Source organism: Copadichromis virginalis, linkage group LG11, assembly GCF_057382275.1.
Source record: "Copadichromis virginalis isolate Kocher_CV1m ecotype Utaka linkage group LG11, C_Virginalis_male_GT1.1, whole genome shotgun sequence".
Taxonomy (NCBI): domain Eukaryota; kingdom Metazoa; phylum Chordata; class Actinopteri; order Cichliformes; family Cichlidae; genus Copadichromis; species Copadichromis virginalis.
In genome coordinates, this window is record NC_140628.1 from 15,477,858 (window position 1) to 15,505,318 (window position 27,461).

Here is a 27,461-nt window from a genome sequence, read left to right on the forward strand (position 1 = left end):
TCCTTAATTAAGAACAGTCATTTTAAAGTGATGTTAGTCGAAGTCAGAGTTGATCATCTTAAATAAATAAAACATCTTCATTAGATGTAAGCTGTATCAATTAGTTGTCTTTTTTTAAATACAATTATTAGATAATGCTTGTTTAATAGAGTATGGAAACATTTTAATAGGTTAATTATAAATTGAAATATTTGTGTTGATATCCGTTTTTAAAAAAAATGAAACTATAACTTTTCATAATCATTCTGAAAGTGTGACATTAGAGGAAGCAACGAAAGGATGTGTGCCTACTTCTGCTTTTTGCACCACAAAAATGAAGAATGTGTAAAGCAATAAGCCACTTTGCTTCAGCCGGTGAGTACTTCTGATCACTAACTCATGGTTTCTTTATTTTTTGGGACAGCTGGTGTATATTGACCTGTGTCATGATTGTTGCAGGTAAAACTTCAAATAATGGAAAGCTGGAGCCTGATCATTCTGGTAATAACGCCAGGTGAGGAGATTTATTTTTTTAATCTAATAAACAGGATATGTGATGACTAAAATGGAACTGCAGCGCTAATTCTGGAAATACATTTTTCTTCATTTTCTGCATTTTTGTCCAAAGGTGTCTGGAGCGGAGACTGGAGTGTGACGTCTGAAAATCAGTGTGCTTTGAAAGGAACATCAGTGTTGATCAACTGCAAATATGACTACCCTGTAGGTCACTTTGTTACTTCTGTCAGCTGGTTTAAAAACTTGTATGCATCTGGCAGATGGGGACTTTTTCCTCTTGATAAACTTACTTCAAGTCTGGACCACTTTAAATATTTGGGAAACTTCCGCGGCGACTGCAGTCTGAAGGTCAATGATGTACAACACACTGATGAAGGAGCTTACTATTTTCGTTTTACCACAACATTCAACAGATGGATGAGCATAAAACCGATGTACTTGTCTGTGGGAGGTAACAACTAATTACGAGAACATTTCTGTTTCGATGAGTTTAGCAAACATTTATTGATTTATGTTTCTTTATCAGAGCTGACCACAGTCATCGAGCCGAGCACTGTGACAGAGGGAGGTCATGTCGCGCTGACCTGTATGTCAGGCTGTCCTGAGCCTAAAGACATTGTCTGGTTCAGAGATGGGCAACCTGTGTCAAATCCAGTCTTCCAGGCCAGGAGAGAGGATGCTGGGGACTACTATTGTGCAGTCCATGGACAGGAATCAGTCAGATCCGCACCTGTGGCTCTGAATGTTCAATGTGAGTAGAGGGTTAAGAAAGCATACCACAGAATTCAAGTTACAGGCCCCGCTCTATTCACGTGCTACATGAATATATGATTAACTTTATTATATATGACTGTGTTTTTCTTTCTGTCTCCTGTGAGGAAGACCAATTGTTACAGGAGTACACTTGAATCTCATCATAATATTTCAATAACTTTGATCATGTGAATTATTAGAATCATTTTTGGACAATTGTGTCCAGAAATTGGCTCAAGTTGTACTTTTACATATCCTCACTTGGACATCACAATATATCACCTTTACTCTGGGAAATTAGGTTAAAGGCTGCTTGAAGTTTGATCTAAGTGTGAAATAAGGTCAGATAAGGTTATGTTTTATCCAGCATGAGCACCATTGTTGTGGCCCATGCCGATGAGATAAGAGACAGCAGGATGACAGAGGAGTTTTTTTGTGGCTTGTAAAAATTAGTTTTAAAAACAGAAAAGGGGAAGTAAAATACTGAAATTTTCCTTCATTGTATTTTATTTTTGTTGCATGTATTGACACTTTTAATGACTCCATCATTACGATCAGGATTTATCGTCCATGTGGCTACACTTCCTTATCTCCTCTCAAGCAGACGCTCCCAGAGAAGTGACACTATCAGTGAGTCCATGGGGAGACATCCGCAGTGGAGGGACAGCGACTTTGACCTGCAGCAGCGATGCCAACCCTCCTGTGGCACACAGCGGATACAGCCTGTATAAGGATGGACAGCTTCTCAGTTCAGGGCAGAATTACATCATCTCTGACATCCTCCCCAGCGACAGAGGATGGTACTACTGCCAGGCATGGAATAACATCAGCTGGAGGGGCATCGACTTGATCAACTCGACAGAGGTTCACCTTGACGTTAGATGTGAGTGTGTCTGGTTACTTGGAAGCTATCTAGGAGGGCAATTAGACACATGGTCATGAGTACAGTGTCAGACATTTCAAAGGCAATCCTCAACTGACTGATATCACAACTTCCTGATGATTGCTACAGTCTGTCTGTTTGCTGTCACAATGTGTCAAAAAGTTCAGTCTGGAGGAAGTGATATTAAAATATCCATGCTGATGCATCATTTTTTAACTTTTTACAGTAAAGCACACATGTCGTCTAACTGGTTTCACCATCTACTTAAAAAGGAAATTTTCTAAGACCTGATTATTCACAAGTTAACAAGTTCTTTAGTGTTGTCCATAGGGAGAAGAGACTGATGAATGAAAGGACCAGAAACACATTTTTAAAAAATCTAATTGTTGCAGTCTAAGGTGACCCCCTTAGACTGTTTTTTAGTGTTTAGGTGGGTTTATGTGGGTTCTAAAAACTTTTATTTTAAACATTTATTTCCTAAATTGAGCTTCACGGAAAGAGTTAAATCTATAACAGTTTTTTAGGGCTCCATGGTCCAAATTAGTCCCACATGCCCACTTTAATTTAGAGATCACTTCTGGAAGACAAAGTCTGTCCTGTCCTAACAAATACGTGATGAAATTAGAGTTTAACTGATACTCTTAAGGTTTATTCATTCAAAGAATTAATCTTTAACAAGATTCCAACAAATGTAACATTTTCCACTGAAGTTAGGCATCAAAGTTAGATGCAAGATTACATGCAACCAAATTAATTAAAGTCAGCAGCTTTTGTGTGTGTGTGTGTGTGTGTGCCGGGGGGTGTGTCATCCTTTTTTTTAATTTACATTTTGGATCTTAAAGCTATTGAGAAGTGTATCTCTTCTGTTTTTATTAGGAAGACAAGAGAGCACATTTAAATGTAATTATTTTAGTTGTAATGTGTCTCTTCAGATTTTAGCACTCAAAGAAGAAGAGGTTGTGAACAGCTGATCACTTATCACCATTTTTCCTGTCTTTTTATAACAAATCTGTTAACAATCGTGATGTTTGGGCTTTTTCAGACCCTCCAACGAACATTTCCATTTCAGTGGATCCACAGCTGTTTGATGAGGGCAGCAGTGTCAATCTGACCTGCAGCGGTGTGGCTAACCCCGCAGCAGACAGCTACATATGGTACAAAATGGTTGACTCTGACGCCACCAGCTCCATGCTGCAGGTGGGCTCAGGACAGCTGCTCTCCCTTCCCTCTGTGGAAGAGTCCCACAGTGGAGTGTACCTCTGCAAGGTCAGGAACAGTCTCGGGGAGAGCAACTCAACTCAGGTGCTGCTGTCCATGCAGAGAAAGCAGGATGGTAGGAGCCAATACTTACAGATGCTCGTTGTATCCTCAAAAGGCAATCTGTGCCAAATACCACAACCTCTTAATCTGATATGAAAAATAAATCTTAAGTTGCCTCAATTCCTTTATTGAAATTTATTGAGCTAATTGACTATATGTGATTTCCAAGCTGAGTGTGTGCTTTCCCCTCAGAAGGGCAGTCCCTCCCAGTCGTGGCTGGAATTGGAGTTTCTCTTCTTGTGACACTAGTGGTGGCGCTTCTTCTGTTCCGGTGAGTCAGTAAGAGATGGAGAGTGAGGCTTTAGTGAGGCTGACTCATGTCATTTTTTGCACTTAAACACTTACTTAAATGTGCATATTTCTTATGTCACTGTATTTTTTTTCACGTGTTGCAGAACTTTTAAAAACGTGTCTTACCTAATGCTGTAATGAGTGTTAACATGCACCGTGTGTGTCATCTGAATTTCCATTCTGCTGCTGCCATTTTTAACACATCAGTCACCGCAGCATATTTCTACACTGACAGTCGGTATCTTGGCATTTAGTAGGGAGGGGAGCATTCATTGCTAGGGTCCATATCAGCACAGAAGGTCACTACTATACATAAAACGACTTTCATGGATTCTTTATAGATTGTGTCTGTACATTTAGTTAGTTTTGATATATTAAGAAACTCCTAGAAGGCAGTATTTTAGCATGTAAGCTGCCTGTGTTTGCTAGTATTACATAACAGCTTCCCTTAAACATTAGGAAACGTGACTGAGCAACGTAGAACGTTCTGTTCTGGCTTGAGTTGGCACAACTTTTGACATATTTAACCCTTGATTTATTTATCTTTTTAAATTTTGTTGTCATGGCAGGAAGAAACAGAAGACTAGCACAGACAAGAAAGTGAGTACATGCAAAAAAATCTTTAAATAAGCCATATCTGTCAGTTACACACAGGTTTGGGAAGTATCCCGCTGAAGAGCATGCACACACACACACACACACAGATAGCAGACCAAATATTCTAGTAGAGTGATGATTTGGATGTGTCCACTCTGGCAGAGAGTGTTTGACTCCAGGCTCATCAGAACAAGATCAAGATCTTCAGCCGCCGAAGATCCACCTGACACCACTTATGCTAACATCCACCCGCTTCCATCCTCGACTCCCTCTGTCCCTCCTCAGGCCATTTCTACGGCTTCACAGAGGAGCTCACACCGGGATGTAAGTAATGATCCACAGTCGTAACTGTTCAGCATTTCTGCTAAACACAACACACTCATATTACATCAACTTCTTCTTTCTCTTAGGATACCACTTCTTATGAAGATGAGGTTACCTATTCCACAGTGACCATCAGGCCCAAAGACCCCAGTTTTCCACATCACCTGAACTCCAACAGACGGCCACAGCACTCCTGGTATGCTTCCTCTCCAAACTCTGACATGTTCACAGCACAGCATTGTAGGGTTTCCACACACGTCTCCAACTAAAGCAAAATAACTGAAATCATCACAGATAAAAAAATTAAGATTTATCTTTATAACAATGGCTAAAGCCTGCACATTTCTAGAAACGTTACTAAAGGAGACACAACCACACTCCATGATAACAAAACTGATCTTAAACTGCCTCAGTGTTGCTATCGGTGTGTCATCATAAAGGTTATCACAGAAGTGACACCTGACACAGCTTCAGACTGCGACCCAACCACATTGTTCATTCCACTGTTTTCTCCTCAGGTCCGAAGCAAGAGAAAACAACGACTCTGTGATCTACGCCTCTGTGTTTAAATCCAGCTGAGTCTCTGCATTTTGTCATGTGCCCTCTTCCTCTCAAGAAAATAAGCAAGTTTAAAGCTCAGTGTACCGTCATCTTAAGGCAAACCTGTTTTCAGGAGTGTTAAAACGTTTGAAAACTAAATGTTTTTTATTGAAATAATTTTAATTATTTATAGCAATCATGTTGTTGCACTGTTTATGTTGTAAAAACACAACTGATCAAATTAATAGCATGTGAAATTTAAAATATGTTTTAAAGGATGGCAGGGAGAAAAAATGACATTTCTGTCATTCCATCAGCTAAGAGGTAATGAGACTGGTTCAGCTTGTGAATTAATTTGTTAATGGGATTGATTAATATATTATAAACAGATATGAGTCACAATTTTAGCTGACAGGGAGGAGGAGATTGGCGCTTTAGGAATTTCTTCAAGAATAATATTTTACTATTTACAGACAGGACAAAGTGTGACTTTCTCAAGAAACATCACAAACGAATCCAGGTCTCGATATTCTTCCTGTGGGTGCAGGGGTGTACGCTGTGCAGTGGCAGAGTACTCGTGTTATTTCTGTTAAGTCTGGGTTACTGTAAAACTGCTCTGTACTGTTATTTTATTTAGCTGAATTTATTTATTTAGCTCGAATGAATGAACAATGAATATTGTTACAAGATGCCTGCGGCCAATTAAAGCTTTATTTCAATGCAACACTCAATGCAACAATTACATTTTACAATATTTATAGTATGCACATGATAAATCCTGTAAGTGTAAAACAATTTTATTCCACATGGTGGTCCGAAATAGTAACTATTAGACTGAACAGACTTGATTGAACTGCAGTACTTCCTGCTTGGTAAAATCTGTTTACAAGTCAATCTTACCACTGACGCCTACATCATAAAAAGATGTTGATGTTCTTGATGTAGAATATCGAATCATTTATTTGGGTCATGTATAAATTCAATTTTCAGCAGCCACTCTAATAAGTAAGAACAAAACCAAGATATACAGTAATGTGTGTGCGTATATGTGTGTAGGAGGAATAAAACCAGTTAATGTGATGGGACACCTTTAGCATTTGAAAGTTGAAAGTCACAAGTAGAAGTATAAAAGTCTGCAACGTACATATTTAATAAGAACATGATTATAGTCGGTATTGCACTGTTGGCTCTTCAGATCAGCAAGTCTTTTAGACATGTGTAAAATGTCACAAATAAACATCTACATAAACAAGACACTGACTAATATTTACAAGGCAACAACAAAAAACTGATTGATTTTAACTGTAATCTGTATGATTTATTATTATTTTTATTATAAAAAAGTAAAGCTACTGCATATAAAAAGATATGGCGTGTATCACACACGTACAGGTTGAACTGTAAATGACTGTTATGAGTTTTAAGTTTAAAAAACAGAAACTCCAGGATTTCTCTACATGTTAATTAGCACTAATCTCTAGTTTTCTGTTAAGACCAAAGTACTTTAAGTATTTAGTACTAATTGATGATGCAGGGTGCACTCACTGTGGCTTGCTGAGTAGAAGGCTGCAGGAAGACCAACACTGAAGAAAGTGACTTGTGTGGGGCGAACAAATAAAATCTCCACATAAAGAAGAATTTCATAAAATGAGGCTTGAAATTACATCATGAATTCTTCAAACAGACCTTATAAGTACGCAATTAACTGATGTTGTATTTATAGGTTTACTTCTGGTAACTTTTTTTTTTCCACAGAAATGCAAAGAAAATGGTGTCAGAAAAATAATGTAGTTTACAAACTGTAGTGGTTCTGATTACTGCAGTGAATCAGTAAGCTCATCACTTGAGATCCTCATGTCTGGGCTCTGTCTGTGTATCCCTGCAAAGACATAAGCCTCTGTTAACATTTGATAATATGTACGGTATGAAGGTGTGACTGTGTCACACCTTCATGTGTGTCCAGACTTTTCACTCTACAGTAAAGGCTCAGAGAGTTGTTAAAATCCTCAGAAAAATGCTTCAGTGAGAATGGAAGGCTTGACGAGAGGGGAACATCACAGCCTTGTTTCCCCCTGTCGTAGCACCTATGTAGTCACAGTATCACTTATGGGGACTGTCCATTTTGTCATCCAAGAGTGGAAAAAGCAGAAACATGAAAGCAGGAATCTCATGTCCGTGCCATTTTATGAACACCGGGTGAGTTTTGATAGTTCTGAGGAAAAACAAAAGCAGAATTGAACATGTTATAACAGGATGAAATTCTTAATTGTATCATTCTATTCATCTTAAAACATCAATATTCAGCAACCCATCCAAAACATTAACTTCAGGTCTTCTCATCAATTTCATGGGCACAGGTATATAACCAAGCACTAAGACATGCAGACTGCTTCGACAAACATTTGTGACAAAATGAGTCGCTCTCAGGTCTCAATGTAACACTAAATATTCCACAGTTAACTGTTAGTGGTATTATAACAAAGTATCCCTGATTGGGAAACAACTGCAACTCGGTTCGGTGAAGGGGGGATTATGGTGTTGGGTTGTTTTTCAGGAATTGGGCTCAGCCCCTTAGTTCCAGTGAAAGGAAACCTTAAAGCTTCAACATAAAGAGACATTTTATAATGGACTGCATTTATATAGCGCTTTTCTAGGCACCCAAAGCGCTTTACATTTCACTATTCATTCACACACACTGGTGCAGGCAAACTACAGTTGTAGCCACAGCTGCCCTGGGACAGACTGACAGAAGCACATCGTGCCAACACCAGTACGGTAAAGTGTCTTGCCCAAGGACACAACGATCAGGACAGAGAGAGCTGGGGGATTGAACCAGCAACCTTCCGGTTACAGATGAGCTTCCCAACCCCCTGAACCACGGTCGCCCCGTGGCATTTTAGACAATTTTATGCTCCCAACATTGTGGAAACAGTTTGAGGATGATCCCTTCCTGTTTCAACATGACTATACACAAAGCAAGGTCCATAAAGACATGGATGAACGAGTTAAATGTGGAAGGCTGACCTCCACAACGTCCTGACCTTAATCTTACAAAACACCTCTGGCATGAATTGCTGCAGAGACTGCGAGCCAGGCCTTCTCATCCAACATCAGTGTCTGACCTCACAAATTGTGCAGGCTCATCAGGCCAGGCAGTGTTTTTCCAGTCTTCTGATGTCAAGTTTTGACGAGCCTGTGTAGTCTAATTTTTCCATTCTTTGCTGGCAGGAGTGACACCATCACTCCTGTGGCTGGTGTGCATTCAGAGATCTGCATACCTCTGTTGTAACAGGCCGTTGCCTTCCTATCAGTTTCTCCATTCTGATGTTTTCTTGAACTTCAGCAGGTTATGTTGCCCAACATATGTAAACACCACCATTGTGTTTCTGTTATTATTAGAAGATAATAAAATTCAAGTAATACAGTAAAACGCTAATAAGAACATCACCACATGAAAGTGGGGGTTTTGAAGTAAGCAGCACAGTGAATTGCAGCAGAGGTGCAGGTAGAGATCAGGAATTTGTAGGCAGCACATAAAATCAGGAACTGCTGGGAATCTATGTTGAACTTGAATTTCAGCTAGTTTTGCATGTCAGAGAAGCCTGGCACCACCCAGGTAAGGTGGAGGCTTTCACACGCAAATGAAAATGCTGTAAGTTATAAAAATGCAAATGAGGTTGGGGGCGGGGGGCGCCACACCGGCCGGGAGTACCTGTGACCTTAGCCTCGCATATAATTGGATGAGGTTTCCATGTGACCAGGATCTTGCAGGTGATTGGAGGAACCTCGCGAAGAGCGTCTCTTATTACCATATGAGCATGTTATTCTCCGCTTGGTGAGAAGTTGTCAGGCTGGGTAGATTTAGGACACCGTGTGTTGGCGGCTTGGATTTTCCGTGCAATGCCGGGAACTCCCCGCACAGACCGGGGCTGGCTGCTCCGGACAGCAGAGACCACAAACTGCTCACTGCTGTGAGAGGGCTGTCTCGTCAGCTGGCTCGGTTTGCTGCTGATGTGAATGACCAACTAACAGCGGTAAACGCAAAGCTGCACTCCATAGACGAGAGGATGACCGCTTTAGAAGAAGTAGTGAACTCCCGCGCTTGTGTGGAGGAGAAGAGGAAAAGACGGGCGCACAATCCCAAGATTGCGGTATGTATGTGTGCATGTATGCGGCGTGTGCGTTAAGGAGGCAGAGGAGAGCCGCACAAACACCCCGAGCAGGAGAGGCAGAGAGAAGCCACCGCTAACTGCTAAGCTCTAAACGACTAGCACATCTGACGAGCTGGGAACAGCTGGATGAGAGAGTTTGTTCATAAAGTCAATTATGGTGTTTTATTTTGTAGGAGGCGGTGCGTCGTTTTCATAACGCCAAGGGAAATCGCAAGCGCTATAATCCCGAAGAAGGGTGAGATATTATGTCGTGTAAGTTGTACAGGCTGTATAATACATATATACATATATATCGCAATGTGATCGCTGACGTGTAAACATCTGGATTTCGCAGACTGAGCTCGCCTCACAATGAGGCAGTCACGTCTCATTTGGTCCAAGCTCTGGCTGAAAGTCCGGATTTGCACAACGTGGCTAGAGATGCCATTCTATGTAAGCACTGTTTGTGCTTTACTCTTTTACTGTAGCTTTGTCTGTTTCCAGGTTTGTGACATGCTCTCTTAATGGTTCCAGCTGCCTGTAAAACATACTATGAGACCATACGCAGGAATTTCCGCTACAGCCAGCCGGACCTTGCAGCCCAGGCTGAAGCAATGAAGACTGCAGCCCGCAGCCGTCAGAGAAGGAAAAGGGTAAAGTTATCTGATGTGATTTAAACTCACTGACAGTACTGCTGCACTGTTTTTCAGTCACATTAGTGCACAAACTGTCACCACACAGAGGTTGCACATCCACAACTGTATGTACTGCTTCTGCTTACAGCTGCTGGAAGCCAGGCAGGGAGTCCTCAGTGCAGATGAACTGGACTTCTGGAGGGGTGTAACAATTGATATGATGTCCGAGGAGGAGGATGGTGCTGTTGAAGGGGTGGCTGGGTGGATTGTTAGGCCTCCTTCCTTTCGAAGCAAAGAACTCACCGATCTGTGTGCGACTCTTCAGGCTAGATTGGAAGCTAATCCAAAATACACATCTACACATCACAGACGTCTGCATATTGGACCGGATTCAGACAGAAATCCTCCAAACGCATACAATCCAGATGCAGCAAAGAAACATTTCAAAGAGCATCTTATCCCCCAGGTTGGGTGATGGTTTTATTAACAACTGCATAGCACTCAAGCTTCCTTATAAGAATATAGATGAAAAAGATTATAATCCAGTTTGTGTCTTGGTGTGTTTTTTATAGAGAGCTATGAATCATCACAACTTTGAGAATGACTGCACTAGTTACAAAACTGAAGAACTGTAAGTTTAAAAACAAAAGCATGAGACACATTTTTCTGTTTAAATACCTGCTGTATGTTTTATGATGTATTTGCTTTGTGTTTTGACAGACTGAGCTCGCCCGATGACACAGACTTGCCTCCTTTGGACGACGCTCTAGCTGAAAGTCCAGAACATCACCGCGTGGATAATGAGATCCTCCGTGTGACTGTGGCCTAATGAAATGAATTAAATCTCTGACTGAATGTCACCTCAAGTCAATCTCCACACTACCACTGACCTGTATACATGGGGGGGGGGGGACTAGAACGGCAGAGCTGAAATTAAAAGGAAATGCTCTTTTGAACTGGTCCTGAGCCTCTCTATCACAGTATGACATGAAGCCGATGTACAACAGTCCATTCTTTCCTTTTAGTGTCTCAATTTTTCCTCTCAGGAGATCATCAAGCCTCTGAGATACAGCAGTTGTTTTATTTTTTTATCACACAATTATCCATCCATTTTCTTAATCATTGTCACAGTTGACATAGGATGACAAGCAAATCCATTACAAAGCTGCAGGAAATCACTCTCTTATCCAAACCTGCTGCCAGTTTGAAATTAACCCGACAAATATATTGTTGGGTTCTGGAAAATCGTGAAGAAGAAGCAACCAGCAGGATTTAACCAAGAACTTTGTGGCAATGTTCAGGCATCAACATGGTTCAATGGTGGTCACATCCTAGAGACCACTCTGAGGACTGCTGTCTACATGTTGTAGCTGATTATGGTCATACATGACTGGCCTGTGGACTACTCTTGTTAGTGCTGTTATTGGTCGTTGCCAGCAGCAGAGAAGAGCAAAGTTAAAACACAGAAAGAGCAGAAGTGAAATAGTGTCCATTGTGTCTGTTCTTTTCATGCTTTATGTTTTTGATATGTCTCTCGCACTTCTCTCGTTTGTGGTGAACACCACTGTTCCAGCCCACTTTTCAACCAGTTAATGTTCAACCACATTGAGGGTCCATGGAGGACGGCACATATTCATGTTTGCAATAGTTGCATACCCCTTTCCCTAGTCAAATACCTAAAAGCAATACCATAAAACAGGTTTTTAACTGCTGCACCACTGTGCCACTCCATGAAACACTTTGTGAGATAAAGTGAGTGTTGTTTTAAGTTTTATGCTTGCCTATTTATTCAAGCTGACTTTGCTCTTTATTGTGTTTTTGCGCGTGTGTGTTTGTGTGTGTATGAGATCATGTTGATGGTGCTATAAAAATCTACTTTATTATTACTAACTGATCCAGTAGTTTCAGCTGTATTTGCATATTTGCACTTTCTGCTCACAGGAAACATAAATATATAGTCTTGGGTGTAACTGCAGATTTACAGGCCTGAGGATGTCAGAAGTAAACCCACCAGTTCGTAGGTCTGGGAACATTATTGCCAAAAGTACTTGCTTGTCTGCCTTCATATGCACAATAGCTTGAGGGACATCCCATTCTTAAGCCATAGGGTTTAATATGATGTTGGCCCACCCTTTGCAACTCTTCTGGGAAAGCTTTCCACAACGTCTAGGAGCGTGTTTATGGGAATTTTTGGCTATTCTTCCAGAAACACATTTGTGAGGTCAGACACTGATGTTGGACGAGAAGGCCTGGCTCACAGTCTCCGCTCTAATTCATCCCAGAGGTGTTCTGTCGGGTTGAGGTCAGGACTCTGTGCAGGCCAGTCAAGTTCTTCCACACTAAACTCGCTCATCCATGTCTTTATGGACCTCACTTTGTGCACTGGTGCAGATTCATATTGGAACAGGAAGGGGCCATCCCCAACTGTTCCCAGAAAGCTGGGAGCATGAAATTGTCCAAAATGTCTCGGTATGCTGAAGCATTAAGGTTTCCTTTCATTGGAACTAAGAAATTGAGCCCAATTCCTGAAAAACAACCCAATGCCATAATCTTCTTTCCCCCAAAGAGAGTTGCTGTTGTTTCCCAATCACTTCCATATTGTTACAATATCACTAACAGCTGACTGTGGAATATTTAATAGAGAGGAAATTTCACAGGTGGAACCCTATCACAATAAAACACTGGAATTCACTGAGCTCCTGAGAGTGACTCATTCTTTCACAAATGTTTGTAGAAGTCTGCATGCCTCGGGGCTTGGTTTACACACCTGTGGCCATAAAAGTAGAATCATTGACACCTGAAGTCAATGATTTCTATCAATGCAATATAGTGCAACTGCAATACAAATATAAATCAGGAATGTGTAGTCCAGAGGCTTCTGACAAGTCTCTTTTGACACAGACTTGTGATTATGAAGGTGTTTACCTAAGCCTGTATAACAGTGGATCAGTATTTATGACAAATCACAAGTGATATTTCTTGGTGGCTTCTTCCAGTGACAGAATGTGAGCGAATGTAGTCACTCCTTTTCAGATGCTAATTAGATGTGTTCAGACTTCCAACCCCATCCCCTGCAAGTGATTCATTCTTGCACAAGTGAACATCACATGTTGCAAACAATTAAGATCGAAAGTGCTGGGACTGAAGGAGATTTGGCTGAGTGGATGGGGCTGCACAGACAGTTTTTATGCAGTGTCCGATGAAATGAAAAATGGCAGGACTCTTACCCTCATGGCTGAGGATATCCAGGGCAGAAATCGGGACACTCTTGTGTAGACACCAGGTTTCTTGGACATGGCACAGCCAGTTCCCCAGCTCACTACTCCTAGCAGACGATATCGAGTGGTCTTGGACAAGCAGTCTTCAGCCACAAAGGGTCCACCACTATCTCCCTAAAACAACAGACACACACTCACATTTTAACTACCCATGGGAAAATATAAGAGAAAATCACATGCATGACACTGATATAACATCAAACCAGTACGCATGCCAATTTATATTCATGCCAGTAAAAGAAGGACTTATCAGACTAAACAAAAGTAGACAGAAATGCTGCATGAGCACAATCTGACCTGACAGGCATCAGTGCCTCCTTTCTCATAGCCAGCACAGAACATACTAGTAGTGATCTGGTTGTCGTAGTAGTCAGGAGCATTGCAGACGGCGTCACTGATGATGGGGACATTGGCTTCCTGTAGAACATCTGCTAGATGGCCTATAGTTTAGAATGATCAAAATTTAAATATGAGCAACTGTGTTTTTACCTGAATATAAACAGTCACGTATGAATAGTTGTTATCGTCACGCTACTGAAACCTTTCCCATTATATTTATGTTATTGTTATTTAGTGCACCGCAGTATTCATGCAAAATATGATAAGTTTAAATACAAAAACAACGACTGAATGCAAGAAGACGACGTTCTATAGAAATATTACCAAATTTATCAATAACTAATGTAACGTATACTCACCATAGTACCCTACATTTCCCCAGCCTGTCACTGTTCCCATCTGTCCATCTATCAGCCTTTGGCCATATGCAGGTAGGCAAACAGGCTGGATGTATTCTACACACAGAGACAAACATGAAACACAAACAAATATTTATTAACAAAACAAATGCATACATTTAATGAAAATAGCAGGCAGTTGATTTTGTCACATTTCATTAACTCATGTCACCCCCTGAAGAAAGCCAGCCATTCCTACCTTCCCTCTTACTTGATTCCCCCAAACCCCTCAGCTGTTCCCCTTTCATTCATGCTTGCTTGTTGACATCACCCAAAGTGTTTCCATCTTTTCTTTTCTTTTTTTGCAGTTCTAAATGTTGAACACTAGATGTCAGACATGATGTACTGGAATAACACTTGTAGTAGATGACAGCACAGAGATGTAACAGTATCTGACGCACTTCATCTCCTATCTGCAGTCTTTCTCAATTAGAGTAATTGAAGTAATTAGTTCAGTGCCTATAAGGTATCGTCACATTAGATTTTTAAAAACCTGTGATTAATTATTTCATATTTCAGAATTTTGAGTGAGTTGTTTGATACTTTTTCCAGTATTTTATTCAGTATAAATACTGTTTATGCTCTGATATTTATTTTCTCCCCCCCTAAAATCTTGTAACTAATTGATTGTAGTAATTCTAGTCTATCACATTACCAAGATGTGTGTGTGTGTGTGTGTGTGTGTGTGTGTGTGTGTGTGTGTGTATATATATATATATATATATATATATATATGTTTTTAAAATATGTAAAATATTCTGCACACAGTGCTTGTTTAAGTTTTAGTGTCACCCTAAAGCATCAGGAACAACCAACAGTTGCAATTTTTTTTATCCTGAAACAATTATGTTGGATCAAATTTAGGAGGTAAGTTACTGAAACCAGGCAGATTTTGATGATGTGCAAATGCGTCCTACCATTGAAAGTGAGAGGCTGAGTGAGGGCCAGGACAGCGATGTCTCTGCTGTTGTCGTCAATGTTAGCATCTACAAAGGGCAGGTAGCTGCTGTGGTAAACAATGGTCTTAACCTCCGCTACGTTGGCATTGACAGGTTTATTGTAGATGGAGCCCAACAGCACACGCCAGCGATTAACAAAGCGATACCGCCTAGCATTAGAAGAGCAAAAATAGGAGAGCTGTGATGTGTTTTTTTATGCACACAAACATCTAAATTTACATGCAAACACTACGTTAAACAAAACAGCAGGCAGAGCAGTCTGATGATTGTCCCTATGTGGCGAGGGCAAAATACACACACAGCTATGTTGAAAATGAACTTTTCATAGAAGTAAAATTACAGTTTCATTCAAACTGTCTGTACAAATTTATTAAACTTTCATGTATGCCTTGGATTTTCCAAAAAGCTACAATAATCCATCAAGCTGTTGTTTCTGTGTTAAATCTGTTTCACTTACTCTGGGAAGCAATGAGCTGCAGAAACAATCCAGCGGTCTGAGATAATGGATCCTCCACACTGATGAACACCATCGTACTGCAAACTGACTTGCCAAGGCCAGCTGCCGTGCCTGGCGTCCACACCACCCACTATACGGTCTGCCGCAAAACTACGTCTGCCGCAGTCTGGTTTAAGATAGTAACAGTGAGGAAAAAGACCAGTTACTTTTTAAACTCTAGTTGAAAGACTGATATATTATGGACAAGAAATCAATGAGAATAGCTCCATTTAAAAAAGTAAACAAAGCAGACAATAGCTTAATAAATACATGTGAGATTAGTAGAAAGAAGACAAGAACAGACCGTGTCTGGGAGCTCTACACACCGGGGTGAAAACAGTGTTGGTGTTGGGTGTCGGTGTATAAAGTGGGCCAGTGTGTCAGACAGAATGAGTGGAGATCTGCGATCTTACCTTGGCACAACAGTGTGAGAACTTCCCGGCTTTCACAGTCACTGAAACAAAGACGGACAGAGTTAGTAACAACCTGACACAGAAAACATCCAAAAACTGAAGCCAGTGTTCGGCTGTCCTCTATGTTAACAGAGAAGACGAGTGAAAGAAGAGACAGGAAGAGCAACAGAGAGGACAGTGTAGTAGAAGGGCAGACCGCTGACAGACAGCCACTCAGGTGTATGCGTTACCATGGATACAATGAGTCTTTGATTTTCTTGCCATAGCTGAGCTCTTCCTGTCTGACGCAGAAGAAGTCTCCAGCATCGCCGCTGGCCTCTGACACGGCTGTGACTGAGTAATTCACCACGCTGAAACAAGCACGCGCACACATTAGTCCCGAGGATGACAGTGTGTCACACTGAAACAACGAGATACAACTGTGAAATTACCACACCTGACAAATCCCACTTCTTCACAGCTGATGCTAGCTAGCAGTTCATCAACTGGGGAGGAACACACCTGACGCCACCTCCTGTGAGTGGAGTCGAAGACTCTGAGATGCTGGTCAGGTGAATTTACCTGAACTGTGGGGAGTTGTAAGAGCAACTTTTAAAACTACTGGTCCAATAGCACATACTCCTGTAATGTAGTATATATATATATATATATATATATATATATATATATATATATGTGTGTGTGTGTGGGGGGGGGGGGGGGGGGTGGAGGGGGTTCTGACGGTATCACTAATTAAAGAATGAAGAAAAAAGAAAGAAAGACATACATTCAAAGCTATCAGTAGACTCACCATCATACTGTTCTATGTCTTCCTCCATTGTGCAATATGTAACTACAAAGTTTAATAAAAACAGCACATCAGTCTGTTACAGCAAACAATGAAAGCATTTGCATCATCAGACAGAGCACAGAGCACAGAATATCAACTGCTTGAAATATCAACAATAACAGATTATGTTCGTCAACACTTTTGAACCAAATGTGTGTAGGTGTGCAAGAACTGCAGTCTGACCTACGGCCCAAACGGCTGCTCCAATGGCTCCCAAGGTCATCAGCGTTACACACACTCCAATTACCCGACAGGGGGTCAGTACACAGGTCAGAGAGATGCCCCTGCTCCCTGCACACACACATTTGAGGACACACAAACAAGCATACATAAAATAGCAGAGGATAATATAAAAGCATCTTTGCACAGCAACACACTGACAAGCACAAAAGCTCGCATGCTAACATGCTTGTGCAGCACTCCAGCTTTTAACGTTACATAACACACCAACAAAAACACTTTGCTGAAAAGGTGATGAAATCTAAAAGAGTAAATAGTGAGCTATACTAGCTGCGTAGCTGCTGTGTAGTTCATGTTTTTACTTTCCAGCTGCCCTTCAAACCCTCACAGAGATGGCTCAAGCCCCAGTGAGAGCAGACATACAGCACATTCCCTGGCACAAACTGAAAAGTACAAGTGACACTTACTGATCAATAGTCTAAAGTCTAGGATTTCTCCACCAAGCAAGAACAAACTCTTCAACTATGATATAGTGCCAAAGCTGTCCTGAGTGCACGTACTGTCTGTTTGTGTTGCACCTGCACTGGGGTGTCGCTCTCAGTGTTTCCCCTCCTGTCTGCTTTTCTCTGCTGTGAGAACAGCTTGTCAACTTGACCTTGAGTAATTACTCATTTTTCATTGCACACATGTGATGGACTGAAAACCTAACAGTATTACAGCATTTTAGTATGCCAGTCTCAAGTTCCTGGTATTGTGTCGGGTTGCTCACTGTCATGATCTACAACCATTTGGTCTGCAGTTTGTTGTAACAGTTTCATAAGTCCTGTTCTTGCTTTGACAAGTTTGTTAAACTTCACTCAAATAATAATAAAGAAACTCGTTACGATAACTGTCAGTCTGCCATGCAATCCCTTATAGTGAATTATATGTCTCCCCGTGTCTCTTCCCACTACCAACCATTTACACAAACCCACTGTCGTTACAATCTTCATCAAGGTTATAACTACAGCACATCTAAAATCAGATGACTTGCAGCTTCAAATCTTTACTACTGTACTTCCACTTCTCCTCCTCCTTCATGTCCTTGGCATCCACAGTGATACAAGTATAAATAAAATACCCAACCACACTGACTATATCAACTTATATTTCACTTATGATATACTTAAGCACACCAGCATTAGTATAGTTATTAACTGGCCATGATGAAACTTATGGAAATACTAAACTGTAATATGTCAAGTGGCTACTTGAGTACACAAGTGCTTCACAATTTGACAAGTCATTTACTGTACTGTAGCATCTTTACCTTATAGTGTAAAGAACCTTAAAATGTACTCCTGAATTTAATAATAAGAACACCGCATTCTAGCCTCAGCTATGTGAACAAGTGTTTAAAAGTATTGCTGGTCATTTCACGTTCAAGTCGTTTAATAAAGACAGGAATACAGAGATCTAAGCTCGTTTTAGATCATGGGGACAGATGCAAAGATACCTACATCTTGTGGTCAGAAGTTTACAAACACTCATCATGGGCATTGTGATTTGAGGCTTTCCATTAATTTCCTTGATCACTGTACGTATGCTGTACAGTCAGTGGAATGACTGTACAGCATACGTCTTTAAAGTATCTAAAAAACAAGAATTTGAACGATTTCTTTTGGATTTTCTCAAATCCACACAGCATCAGGAGCTGAATATGTACACTAATATTAGTTAAGTTTGAGGTCAGGGCTTTGAAAAAGCCATTTCAGAAGCTTAACATTACTATACTTTGTACATTCCTAAAACTTTTGATGTGTGCCTGGATCCTTGTGCTGTTGGACTATTCAGCTGTGTCATAGGTTCAACCATCTAGCTAATAATTTGAGGTGAAGAACCTGGAGGCAGTCCATCTTGGTTCTTTCATCACTTTGTCCAATGTATCAGTACCACTGGCAGCAGAACAGCAATGATGCTACCACCACCATACTTGACAGCTCATACATTTTTCTTAGGTTTGAAAACCTCACATTTTCACCCTCAAACATATTTATTGCCATTTTAGCCAAATAGTTCAATCTTTGTCTCGTCTGATCATAACATGTTTGTCCAGAAAGCATTTGGCTACAAGTTTCGAGCTTGAAGATGTCAATTTTAGAAAAGGAACTTCCTTCTTGCTCAGCACCGACTGACAAAGTGATGACATATCAGAATAACTTGTACTTACATGCAATTGCTTAAACTGAAGATCCTGTACTCCGCAGTAGTTGAGAAATGGCCCATTACGTGTCTGGAATGAACTTCCAGATCTTAATCCTATTGAAAATCTGTGTTCTGTGTTTAAAGGCCAGTTCAATGTCAGGAAACCAACCAACTCTTCTGCTGTGAAGAGTGGTCACATGTCCAGCCAGAATTATGCCAAAGCTTGTTTATGATTGTAAAAAGCATCTGGTCAAGGTGCACGCTGCTAATAGACATTTAATCAATATTAGTGGGAGTCTGTGTAACTCCAAAATAAATACAAACTTGTGCACTCAATTATTGTTTTTTAAGTCATTAAAGATGCATGCTGTACAATCGTTCCACTTTTAAAAGAGAACAGTTCATAACAAAGCCCAGAAATTACCATGACATTCCCTAAACATGATAACCATTTCAAGATGTCTGAGTAATGAGTGCACTTTCAACAATATGTCTCATTTTTCTGCATATTTTTAGTCTTTACATGTCACCCTGGCTCCTTTGCTTGACTACCTTACTTTGATGTAGTATGGCAGATGATGGATAAACCTAATGATACTTCAGAACACTAGTTTGGATAAATTAACAGTTTAGACAATCTGTCTTATGATGTGACTCATTCTTAATAACAGTGAACAGTATGAAAATTATGCCTGTGTCCTCTGCAATTTTCAAACTGCAAATCCATCAAAGGACCCTTTGGTGGGCGGTTCTGACCTCCAGAGTTCATGCCTGACATCTGTGGCTCAGACACATTGAGTTGGCCTACACATGTCACTGAAACAAACATGATCAGGTCATTTTAAAGGGTTCTTAAATGGTTTTCTTATTAGATCTACTCCCCATCAGCCCTCCTGCCCCACAGGTACTGACTTTATGTGGATTTTTCTGTCCAGTATGTGATCAGCAGAAGTGTAACAGCAAAATTTTAAAAAATCTTAAAAATTGCATTAAACTGCATTAAAAAGAAAATATAGTGAGACTGTTCAATTCCACAGTTGCTGAATTGTTATTGTTGTTATCAAGAAACGTGATAGTTGTGTAGACTTGCTGATCCAGGGACCTTAACCTTCTACTCTGCTAACTCCTCACACTGCACAACATAACCTCTCCCTGACAGTGGCGGTCCTAGCCTGTTTGGCGCCCTGGGCGAACATTCCCTTGTCCATCTGCCATTGGTTTTAATTTTGCACTCCAGTATGAACACCCATCCCCCAACTCGAGGATCACCACAACATAACCTAATAGACCTACACCTTAGTTCACAGATATGCTTTGTCTAGGGTGCATTTCTTGGATTTCGCACAACCCGGGATTCAAATCATGAATACATAATAATACATTATGGGCTTGGATTTACAACATTATGAATGAAATGTGCTCTATTTGGAAAGAGCTTTTGACCCTTTCGAAGGGTTGTGTGTAAGACTTTAAATCTTCAAACTGTAAATTATAAATTTTAAATTGTCATTGATCCCTTTCCTAATGTATATGTTTATTTTCTTACTCTTCTTATATTTATTGTTTGTTTACTTGCACTGCTGTAACTGGAGCCTCGTCGTCTCGTCTCTCTATATACTGGACTGTAAGTAGCGGAGACGACAGTATAGTTTACTTTGACTTCAGCAGCAAGCAGGCGCACCGAGGGCTCTCGCGCTCACTTTTCGTGTATAGAATTTCGAAAAAACATCGGTGCAAATTATAAGTCTGTATCATGATGTCTGGTGTTTTCGTGTTTGTTGTTTTGTTTTTATTTTGTTTTATTTTGCGAGTTGGTTATTAGACGCCGCTCCAGCCAGCCAGCCAGCCAGAGAATCCCCCGCCGCCCCGCCCTCTCCTCCCTGTGCCGCAAGCAGCAGGCGCACCTCGCAAACGGAGGGCGCCCTTACTCCCAGCAAATGGGCGATAGAAAACCGATCGGTGCCTATGCCATTCCCAATATGCGCTGGGATGACGTCGAGGCAGCATGAGTACGAGCAATTTTATTTATTTTTTGGTCGATGCCCGTGATGCCGTCCCCCACCATGATGCCACCCCGGGCAACCGCCCGTGTCGCCGGTATCAAAAACCGATACTGCTCCCTGACTAACTCTACCTGTACACAGATGCTTGAAAACTCCCTACGTCTTTCTTGCCTCCTCCCTCTCTTCTCTTTGTACCTTTTTCCTTCTCCTCCTCCCATTCCATACCTGTCCTCTCCTCCACCTCTCCTGTCCTCAGGCTTCCCATCCAGCTAAACAATGGTGTTATTGTTCTTTGAAACTGTGAGTAACAGCTGTGACCCAAAGGTCAGAAGGAGATGGTGAAGATAGAAACAGAGGTATAGAGATGTATGATTAAACTTAACGACCCATGTTTGCTCTTTCACATTTTCTTTCCACCATACCTCAGCTCTAACAAAAACATGCCAAAAAGCTATTTTTGGCTGTTCTCTTTTCACAAAGAAATGTTGTTGGTTTTTACATTAGATGTCCTTCTTGGCACAACCCCACAGGGATTTCTGGATAGAGCCACTACACTACTGCTGCTTTAATACACTGCAGCCCTGAACATTGATAGACATCCAACAGAGACGTGAGACCAAAAAATGTCTAACTCAGTCAGGTCAGACATTAAAGGAGGTATACCCCTCCATCTTCCTATTACAAACTCCATGTGATGGCCAGCTCAGCCCACTCAAGAGACAAGAGTAACTGTCTAGAGAATTCACACTAGTGGGCATAGTGTTTCCTGCCACCTGCACACTCCAGCCATCAACACCCACACATAAATCTAATGTGTTTGAAGAAATGACAAAGCATCATATAGACTTGTTGTTTAGCTACATGTAATCATATTCTACATGTGAATAAAGGTCACTTTCTAACTGTTTCTCTCTCCAGTATACCCAGTTTACATGTGAAACATCTCTAGACTGGTGCCACTCACCCTTCTTGTTCCTCATATTGGCCGTTCCTTCTTTTTTCCAGCTATACTTCCCCACATGCCATTTTCCTAATCACAAAGCAGGTCAGAACAAGCTCTCCATTGTATCTACCTCTACCTGAGACCCACTTTTCTCTTGTGTGTGTGGGTATACATGTCAATGTGTGTATTATGAGGCAGGGCTTTCTGAAATCGCTGTGGTCTTATAGTCGATGATTGGATTAAAATAGTTAATGTTCCTATAAAGCACTGAGTGTAGTCCATATGAATGATATTAGGAATATATGCTACCCTGAAAGAACGCACTAGCAAATCCTGTTCATTTATCTTGACAGCTAACCCAAACATAAAAGCTACTAACAAAAGTTTTTACAAGATACAAAGTCTGAGCCCTGAGCTCTTGCTAACAACAAGCTTAGTCAACAAAAACATTTTAGTTAGTGTGTATTAGCAACATCACTGTTTTGGTGTAATTTTACCATGAATTCCAAATTTAGAGCTGCTACGAAGTGTGTCTGGATAGATTGTTGCCATGGTTTGTTGTCTTTATGGCAAATAAGGGTAAGAATGAATCATAATATAGTACATGACCAATCCACAGAGACGTGCAGATCATCCACAAACTCTTTTATAGTTTCCAATGTCTGTTCTCAATCATGAGTCACATGTTAGTCATTCTGTGGGATGTTGGACGTTATACTTTTAACATCGCATGTAGCATCTGACTGCTGGTTAAAAAGCAACAGCTATGCACCAGATGACAGGTTAAGCCTCCCTAAACCAAGTTAAAAAACACAAAAACACCACACCACATGACTACTGTCATGTTACCACAGTGCATTTTATGATACGCTATACTGCCAAAAGTATTCACTCATCTGCCTTCACATGCACATGAATTTAAGAGACATCCCATTCTTAATCAATAATGAAGAATTTAATTGAATATGTCAGCCCACCCTTTGCAGCTATAACAGCTTCAGCTTGTCTCAGAAGGCTTTCCACAAGGTTTATAAGTGTATTTATTGGACCATTCTTCCAGAAATACATTTCTGAGGTGAGACACTGATGTTGGACGAGACGGTCTGGCTCACAGTCTCTGCTCTAATCCCAAAGGTGTTCTGTCGGGTTGAGGTCAGGACTCTGTGCAGGCCAGTCAAGTTCTTCCACACTAAACTCGCTCATCCATGTCTTTATGGACCTTGCTTACAGAAAAAAATCTGATAATTAATTTCTTTATTTTGCTGTGAACCTATTGTAAAAAAAAATGTGGGTGGGACTTTTATCAGTAGGAAAAACTATAAAAACCTATTTAAACTACAGTTAAAGTAAAAATATCTGCCCTCCGTCACATTTTTAAAAGCTGTTCAGTGGGCCGGATCGCAGTCTGTCCAATTTCAGCCTCCCTGCCTTATGTTTCACACCCCTGTGCTATGCTAATGTTTATTAGGTCTGCTGACCCTCTCCATTCCTTACTGCATTGTCAGCATCTAATGTATCATCCTTTATCCTCTAAGCAGCGACATTTGGACATGGGGAAACCAGGAAGATCAGATATTTATGTAACTGGTTCATCAAAACAGGTCTGATCTTGCTTCAACAAACACATCCCCTGCAATATAAATAGGAAAAAGGTTTAAGGGGTTCGCAAAACGAACAGAGGAATGTCCATCATCAAGTAAGCCTAGGTGTGGTACAGTAGGAGTGGGATAATAACAGTACAGGAGCAGAAAGAGACCTCACACACAGCTAAAGTTACAACACGAGCTATGAGTCATACATGTAGCGGCCATTATCACACAAGACTAAAATTAAACACGAACACAGGAAATATTAATCTAATAAGACAGACACACTATCCTATGAGAAGAGTGTGCTTACACGCATGTGCATATTTCCTTTTCTTTACTTATTCACACTTACGTGGTATTATCATGTAGAGGTTGAGACAAACACAGATTGCCTCTGAAAGCTGATGACGTACCACCTAATCTTAGCTCAGACAAAAACAAAATTAGCCACAACATATGTGACACACCTAAGATGAAGTGTGTTTTCCATATAATTACACACATTAAAGACGCAGCCTGTGTTTGGGTGGACGCCTTTTCTGTGAGGCATTAGTGGTTCGCAAACCCATGCTGAAACACAGAAAGTAAATTACAGCAAAGCCTTGCCGAAGGAGAAGAACCGAGGAAGATGTGGAAATCATTTTAAGGAAAACTTCATTTCCTGGGAGACTATCGGCTTCAATGCTGGAAAGCTGTGCCTCGTGTAAGGTAAGGAAAGCAACTTATAAGTAGCACATTTAAAAGAGATAAAAACAGTGTTAAAGTACTGTTTTAGGATTAAAATGATAAGAGCTCTTGAAAGGTCACATATTTATGTAGACATCACAAACAGAATGTCACAGTTCATACTGACACAAGTGCCTTTCAGCAATAACATGGCAAATAATCTTATCTTTCCTTCCATAAATTACAGTCAAGTCATTTGCAGCTGTAAAACTTGCGTATAAAACTGTGCCACATCACATTTTAGCTAATACCAAAAGACAGGAGGACATGTGGAGTCTCTGGTTTCTTTTTAATGTTGGTTTTCCCTGATGCTGTTGGAATAAAACAAGAGAACTAAGGTTACAGTAAGTAGTTAGTTTACGATTGCCAAGGGATGATGTTGTTATTGCAGTTAGTATATTGTGTTACAGTTTACCGTGCTAGTGTGCAAAGGACTTTGACATATCAGATTTCTACTTGGGTTGGGTGCTTATTCTTGTTGTAAGAGAAAAACATCAGCCAGTTCAAGTATATGTTTTTCACCCTAAAAGAACCTCAAAAATAACTCCAGTGACTATCATAGAGACAGCCAGCTTTGCAAAAACCGGTTAATGGTTAACTGTCATGTGGACTGATGTCTCTTCCCAGACACAGAAAGTAGGCAGCATGGGCTGCAGCATGACCAGCGCAGCATTTCAATCTTCAGATATGTATGCATGCATGCATGCGCGTGTGTGTGTGTGTGTGTGTGTGTGTGTGTGTGTGTGTGTGTGTGTGTGTGTGTGTGTGTGAAAGGCAGGAGATAAGACTGCAAAGACTTGTATATTTCACATGCGCACTCACCCATCTTTCCTTCAGTCACAAATTTTTCAGCATACATTTGTGCACAACAGGAAGCAACAGTCGACAGCGGCAGTTTCTTCCTTTCTCTTCCTCTCCTTGACTCCTTGAGGCAGATGGTCCAAGTCCTTGGTGCTCCCTTTTGTCTGGCAGCATGACATTGATAGGATTGTGTAAAAAAGATAAAAAATCGATAAAGCGGGTAGTATAATATTGTACTATAGTCTATCTTTGGGCAGAAACAATTCACTCAAAACCTGCTTTGATAAATTTTATGATCTCTAAAACATCTGATCTTTATATTTTCAATTAATTCCTGAAACTCTGAGATGTTACAGCAGCTGTTAGTCACTGACTTTGTTTAATTCGGAGGATGTATATCTATCCTCTATACCCAAGACCCACACCCATCCAGGCTTTCCAACAAGTTCCTGTTACATTGGGCTCGACTATGAATTACACCCTCACTTGCCACTTCATTAGGTACACCTTGCTAGTACCAGATTAAATCCACTTTTGCCTTCACTACTGCCTTAATTTTTCATGTCATAGATTCAACAATTTGTTGGAAACATTTGGTCCATATCCACTCGACAGCATCACACAGTTGCTGCAGACTTGATGGCTGCTAGGAATCTCCTGTTTCATCACATCCCAAAAAGGCACTCTGTTGGATTGAGATCTGGTGACTGTGGAGGCCATCTGAGTACCATGAACTCACTGCAGTGCTCAAGAAACCAGGCTGAGATGATCTGAACTTTGCAACATGGTTCATTATTATAATATTCATTATTAAGATAATCCACATCATTATACCACCACCATCGACCAGAACATATAAAACAAGGCAGCGTGGATCCACGCAACACCAAATTCTGACCCTATCAGCAGAAATCAAGACTCATCAATCCAGATAATGTTTTTTCAGTCTCCTATTATCCAGCTTTAGATTACAACACACAGGATAAGCCTGTGTGAATTGAAATCTCGACTTCCTGTTATTAACCAATCTGCTTCGAGGTTTGACAAGTTTGGAGATTCTCTTCTGCATACCTTCGTTGTAATGTGTGGTTATCTGAGTTGCTGTTTCCTTTCTATCAGTTCAAAGCAGTCTGGTCATTCTCCTCTGACCTCTGACATGAACACGGTATTTTCTCTCACAGAACTGTCACTCACTGGACATTTTCTACTTTTCTGACAATTCCCAGCAAACCCTGGAGATAGTTGAGTTGGAAAAATCCCAGCAGATTGGCAGTTTCTGAAATACTCAAATCAGTCCATCTGGCATCAACAACAATCTACGTTCAAAGTCACTTAAATCCTTCCTCTTCTCTAATCTGATGCTTGGTTTGAACTTCAGCAGGTTGTGTTAACCATGTCTGCCTGCCTAAATGCATCGGTTTGCTGCCAAGGACCTAAAAATGTGGCTAGTGAGTGTAATTACATGTGCGTAATAACAGATAAGTGGATGATGGTCATTTAAAAATTAGTTACAATTTTTGCTGCTTTTGAAAAAGCACAACATACATACAACATACAAATGAGATCGCTGAGATCTGAAGATCTCATTTAAAGTAATGTATCCTGGCTGTATAAAAGTCTATCCCATTGCCATTCTATACATCACAATGTAAAACCTGTGCTGTGACGTTTGAAAAGTGTTTGTTTGTAGGCTAATATTGGCAGTGAGTATTGGAGACTAATTTAAACCGCTGAGTGTCACTGATTAAACAGGTTAAACAGACCCAAGGGCATTTTAAGAAGCTCGCCATATAAACTTTAAATAATTAAAATATCACTGCCAACTTTAGTTTAGACTATTTCAAATAACTTGAGCAAGGTTAACTCCTTAAGGAGAAAACGAAATGAGCGTGACTGCTAATAACCAACAAGGCTTAAAGACACCATTCAAATCGCCTTCCAGACAATGACTCACCTGTCTGTTTTCCTCAGCTACAGGTGGAGCCTTTCGCTTTAAAAAGATGTACAAATCAAAAGAAGGCCCATAAAACCTCTAATAGGAAGAAATTGGATAGCAATTTTAAACGCCAACACGGATAAATCCAAAACTTTCCGAGCTTTTGCCAAGTAAATCCTTCCCCCCCTTTTTTTGCTCTCTCCACAGGTTACTGACCCCAACAAAGAAGACGAAGAAAAAACAGTAAATAGCCGTTTTCTACGACAGCTCTTCCTGTCAACCAAAACCACCAGAGCTCGCTTCTAACTGGAGAGAGAGAAACATTTGGACGAATTAAAACAAACTTTTAGTTTCGTCGCTCTGTGTGTGCGTGTGCTGTGGTCGTCCTGCGAGCGGTC

General features: G+C 40.7%; 3 protein-coding genes across 5 annotated transcripts; 2 read left to right on the top strand and 1 right to left on the bottom strand.

Annotated features, from left to right (window-relative positions):
• Positions 1-440: 440 nt before the first annotated feature.
• LOC146698255 (B-cell receptor CD22-like) lies at positions 441-6,419 on the top strand. The gene is made up of 10 exons (XM_085473299.1): positions 441-493; positions 608-946; positions 1,022-1,246; positions 1,853-2,131; positions 3,174-3,464; positions 3,644-3,722; positions 4,312-4,342; positions 4,502-4,663; positions 4,750-4,859; positions 5,182-6,419. Exons 1-10 carry the CDS (start codon positions 454-456, stop codon positions 5,240-5,242), a joined length of 1,617 nt encoding a protein of 538 aa, XP_085329425.1. The 5' UTR covers positions 441-453; the 3' UTR covers positions 5,243-6,419.
• Positions 5,893-27,461, bottom strand: hpn (hepsin). 3 transcript variants are annotated; one of them, XM_085473303.1, is made up of 14 exons: positions 27,280-27,461; positions 27,082-27,159; positions 25,149-25,291; positions 16,885-16,992; positions 16,663-16,704; positions 16,309-16,438; positions 16,103-16,222; positions 15,873-15,913; positions 15,421-15,586; positions 14,922-15,112; positions 13,966-14,061; positions 13,565-13,707; positions 13,217-13,381; positions 5,893-7,415 (listed from the first exon to the last, which is right to left on the bottom strand). In XM_085473303.1, the coding sequence occupies exons 3-14, from the start codon at positions 25,183-25,185 to the stop codon at positions 7,371-7,373; spliced, it is 1,284 nt and encodes a 427-aa protein (XP_085329429.1). In that variant the 5' UTR covers positions 25,186-25,291; positions 27,082-27,159; positions 27,280-27,461; the 3' UTR covers positions 5,893-7,370. The 3 variants fall into 3 exon arrangements, with proteins under 3 accessions (XP_085329429.1, XP_085329428.1, XP_085329430.1); XM_085473302.1 differs by having other exon boundaries at positions 27,082-27,461; XM_085473304.1 differs by lacking the exons at positions 25,149-25,291; positions 27,082-27,159; positions 27,280-27,461 and adding an exon at positions 19,091-20,098.
• Positions 9,045-12,663, top strand: LOC146698257 (uncharacterized protein C14orf93-like). The gene is made up of 7 exons (XM_085473308.1): positions 9,045-9,354; positions 9,549-9,610; positions 9,710-9,807; positions 9,889-10,007; positions 10,138-10,455; positions 10,562-10,620; positions 10,710-12,663. The coding sequence occupies exons 1-7, from the start codon at positions 9,271-9,273 to the stop codon at positions 10,816-10,818; spliced, it is 849 nt and encodes a 282-aa protein (XP_085329434.1). The 5' UTR covers positions 9,045-9,270; the 3' UTR covers positions 10,819-12,663.

Coding starts and splice junctions, on each gene's coding strand:
- LOC146698257 (XM_085473308.1), top strand. CDS start 9,271: ATGACCGCTTTAGAAGAAGTAGTGAACTCCCGCGCTTGTGTGGAGGAG. Junction 9,611..9,709: donor CGCTATAATCCCGAAGAAGG/GTGAGATATTAT, acceptor TGGATTTCGCAG/ACTGAGCTCGCCTCACAATG. Junction 10,621..10,709: donor AGTTACAAAACTGAAGAACT/GTAAGTTTAAAA, acceptor GTGTTTTGACAG/ACTGAGCTCGCCCGATGACA.
- hpn (XM_085473303.1), bottom strand. CDS start 25,185: ATGTATGCTGAAAAATTTGTGACTGAAGGAAAGATGG. Junction 16,705..16,884: donor AGCAGCCGTTTGGGCCGTAG/GTCAGACTGCAG, acceptor TAAACTTTGTAG/TTACATATTGCACAATGGAG. Junction 14,062..14,921: donor TCAGCCTCTCACTTTCAATG/GTAGGACGCATT, acceptor CTCTGTGTGTAG/AATACATCCAGCCTGTTTGC.
- LOC146698255 (XM_085473299.1), top strand. CDS start 454: ATGGAAAGCTGGAGCCTGATCATTCTGGTAATAACGCCAG. Junction 3,465..3,643: donor CATGCAGAGAAAGCAGGATG/GTAGGAGCCAAT, acceptor CTTTCCCCTCAG/AAGGGCAGTCCCTCCCAGTC. Junction 4,343..4,501: donor AGACTAGCACAGACAAGAAA/GTGAGTACATGC, acceptor CCACTCTGGCAG/AGAGTGTTTGACTCCAGGCT.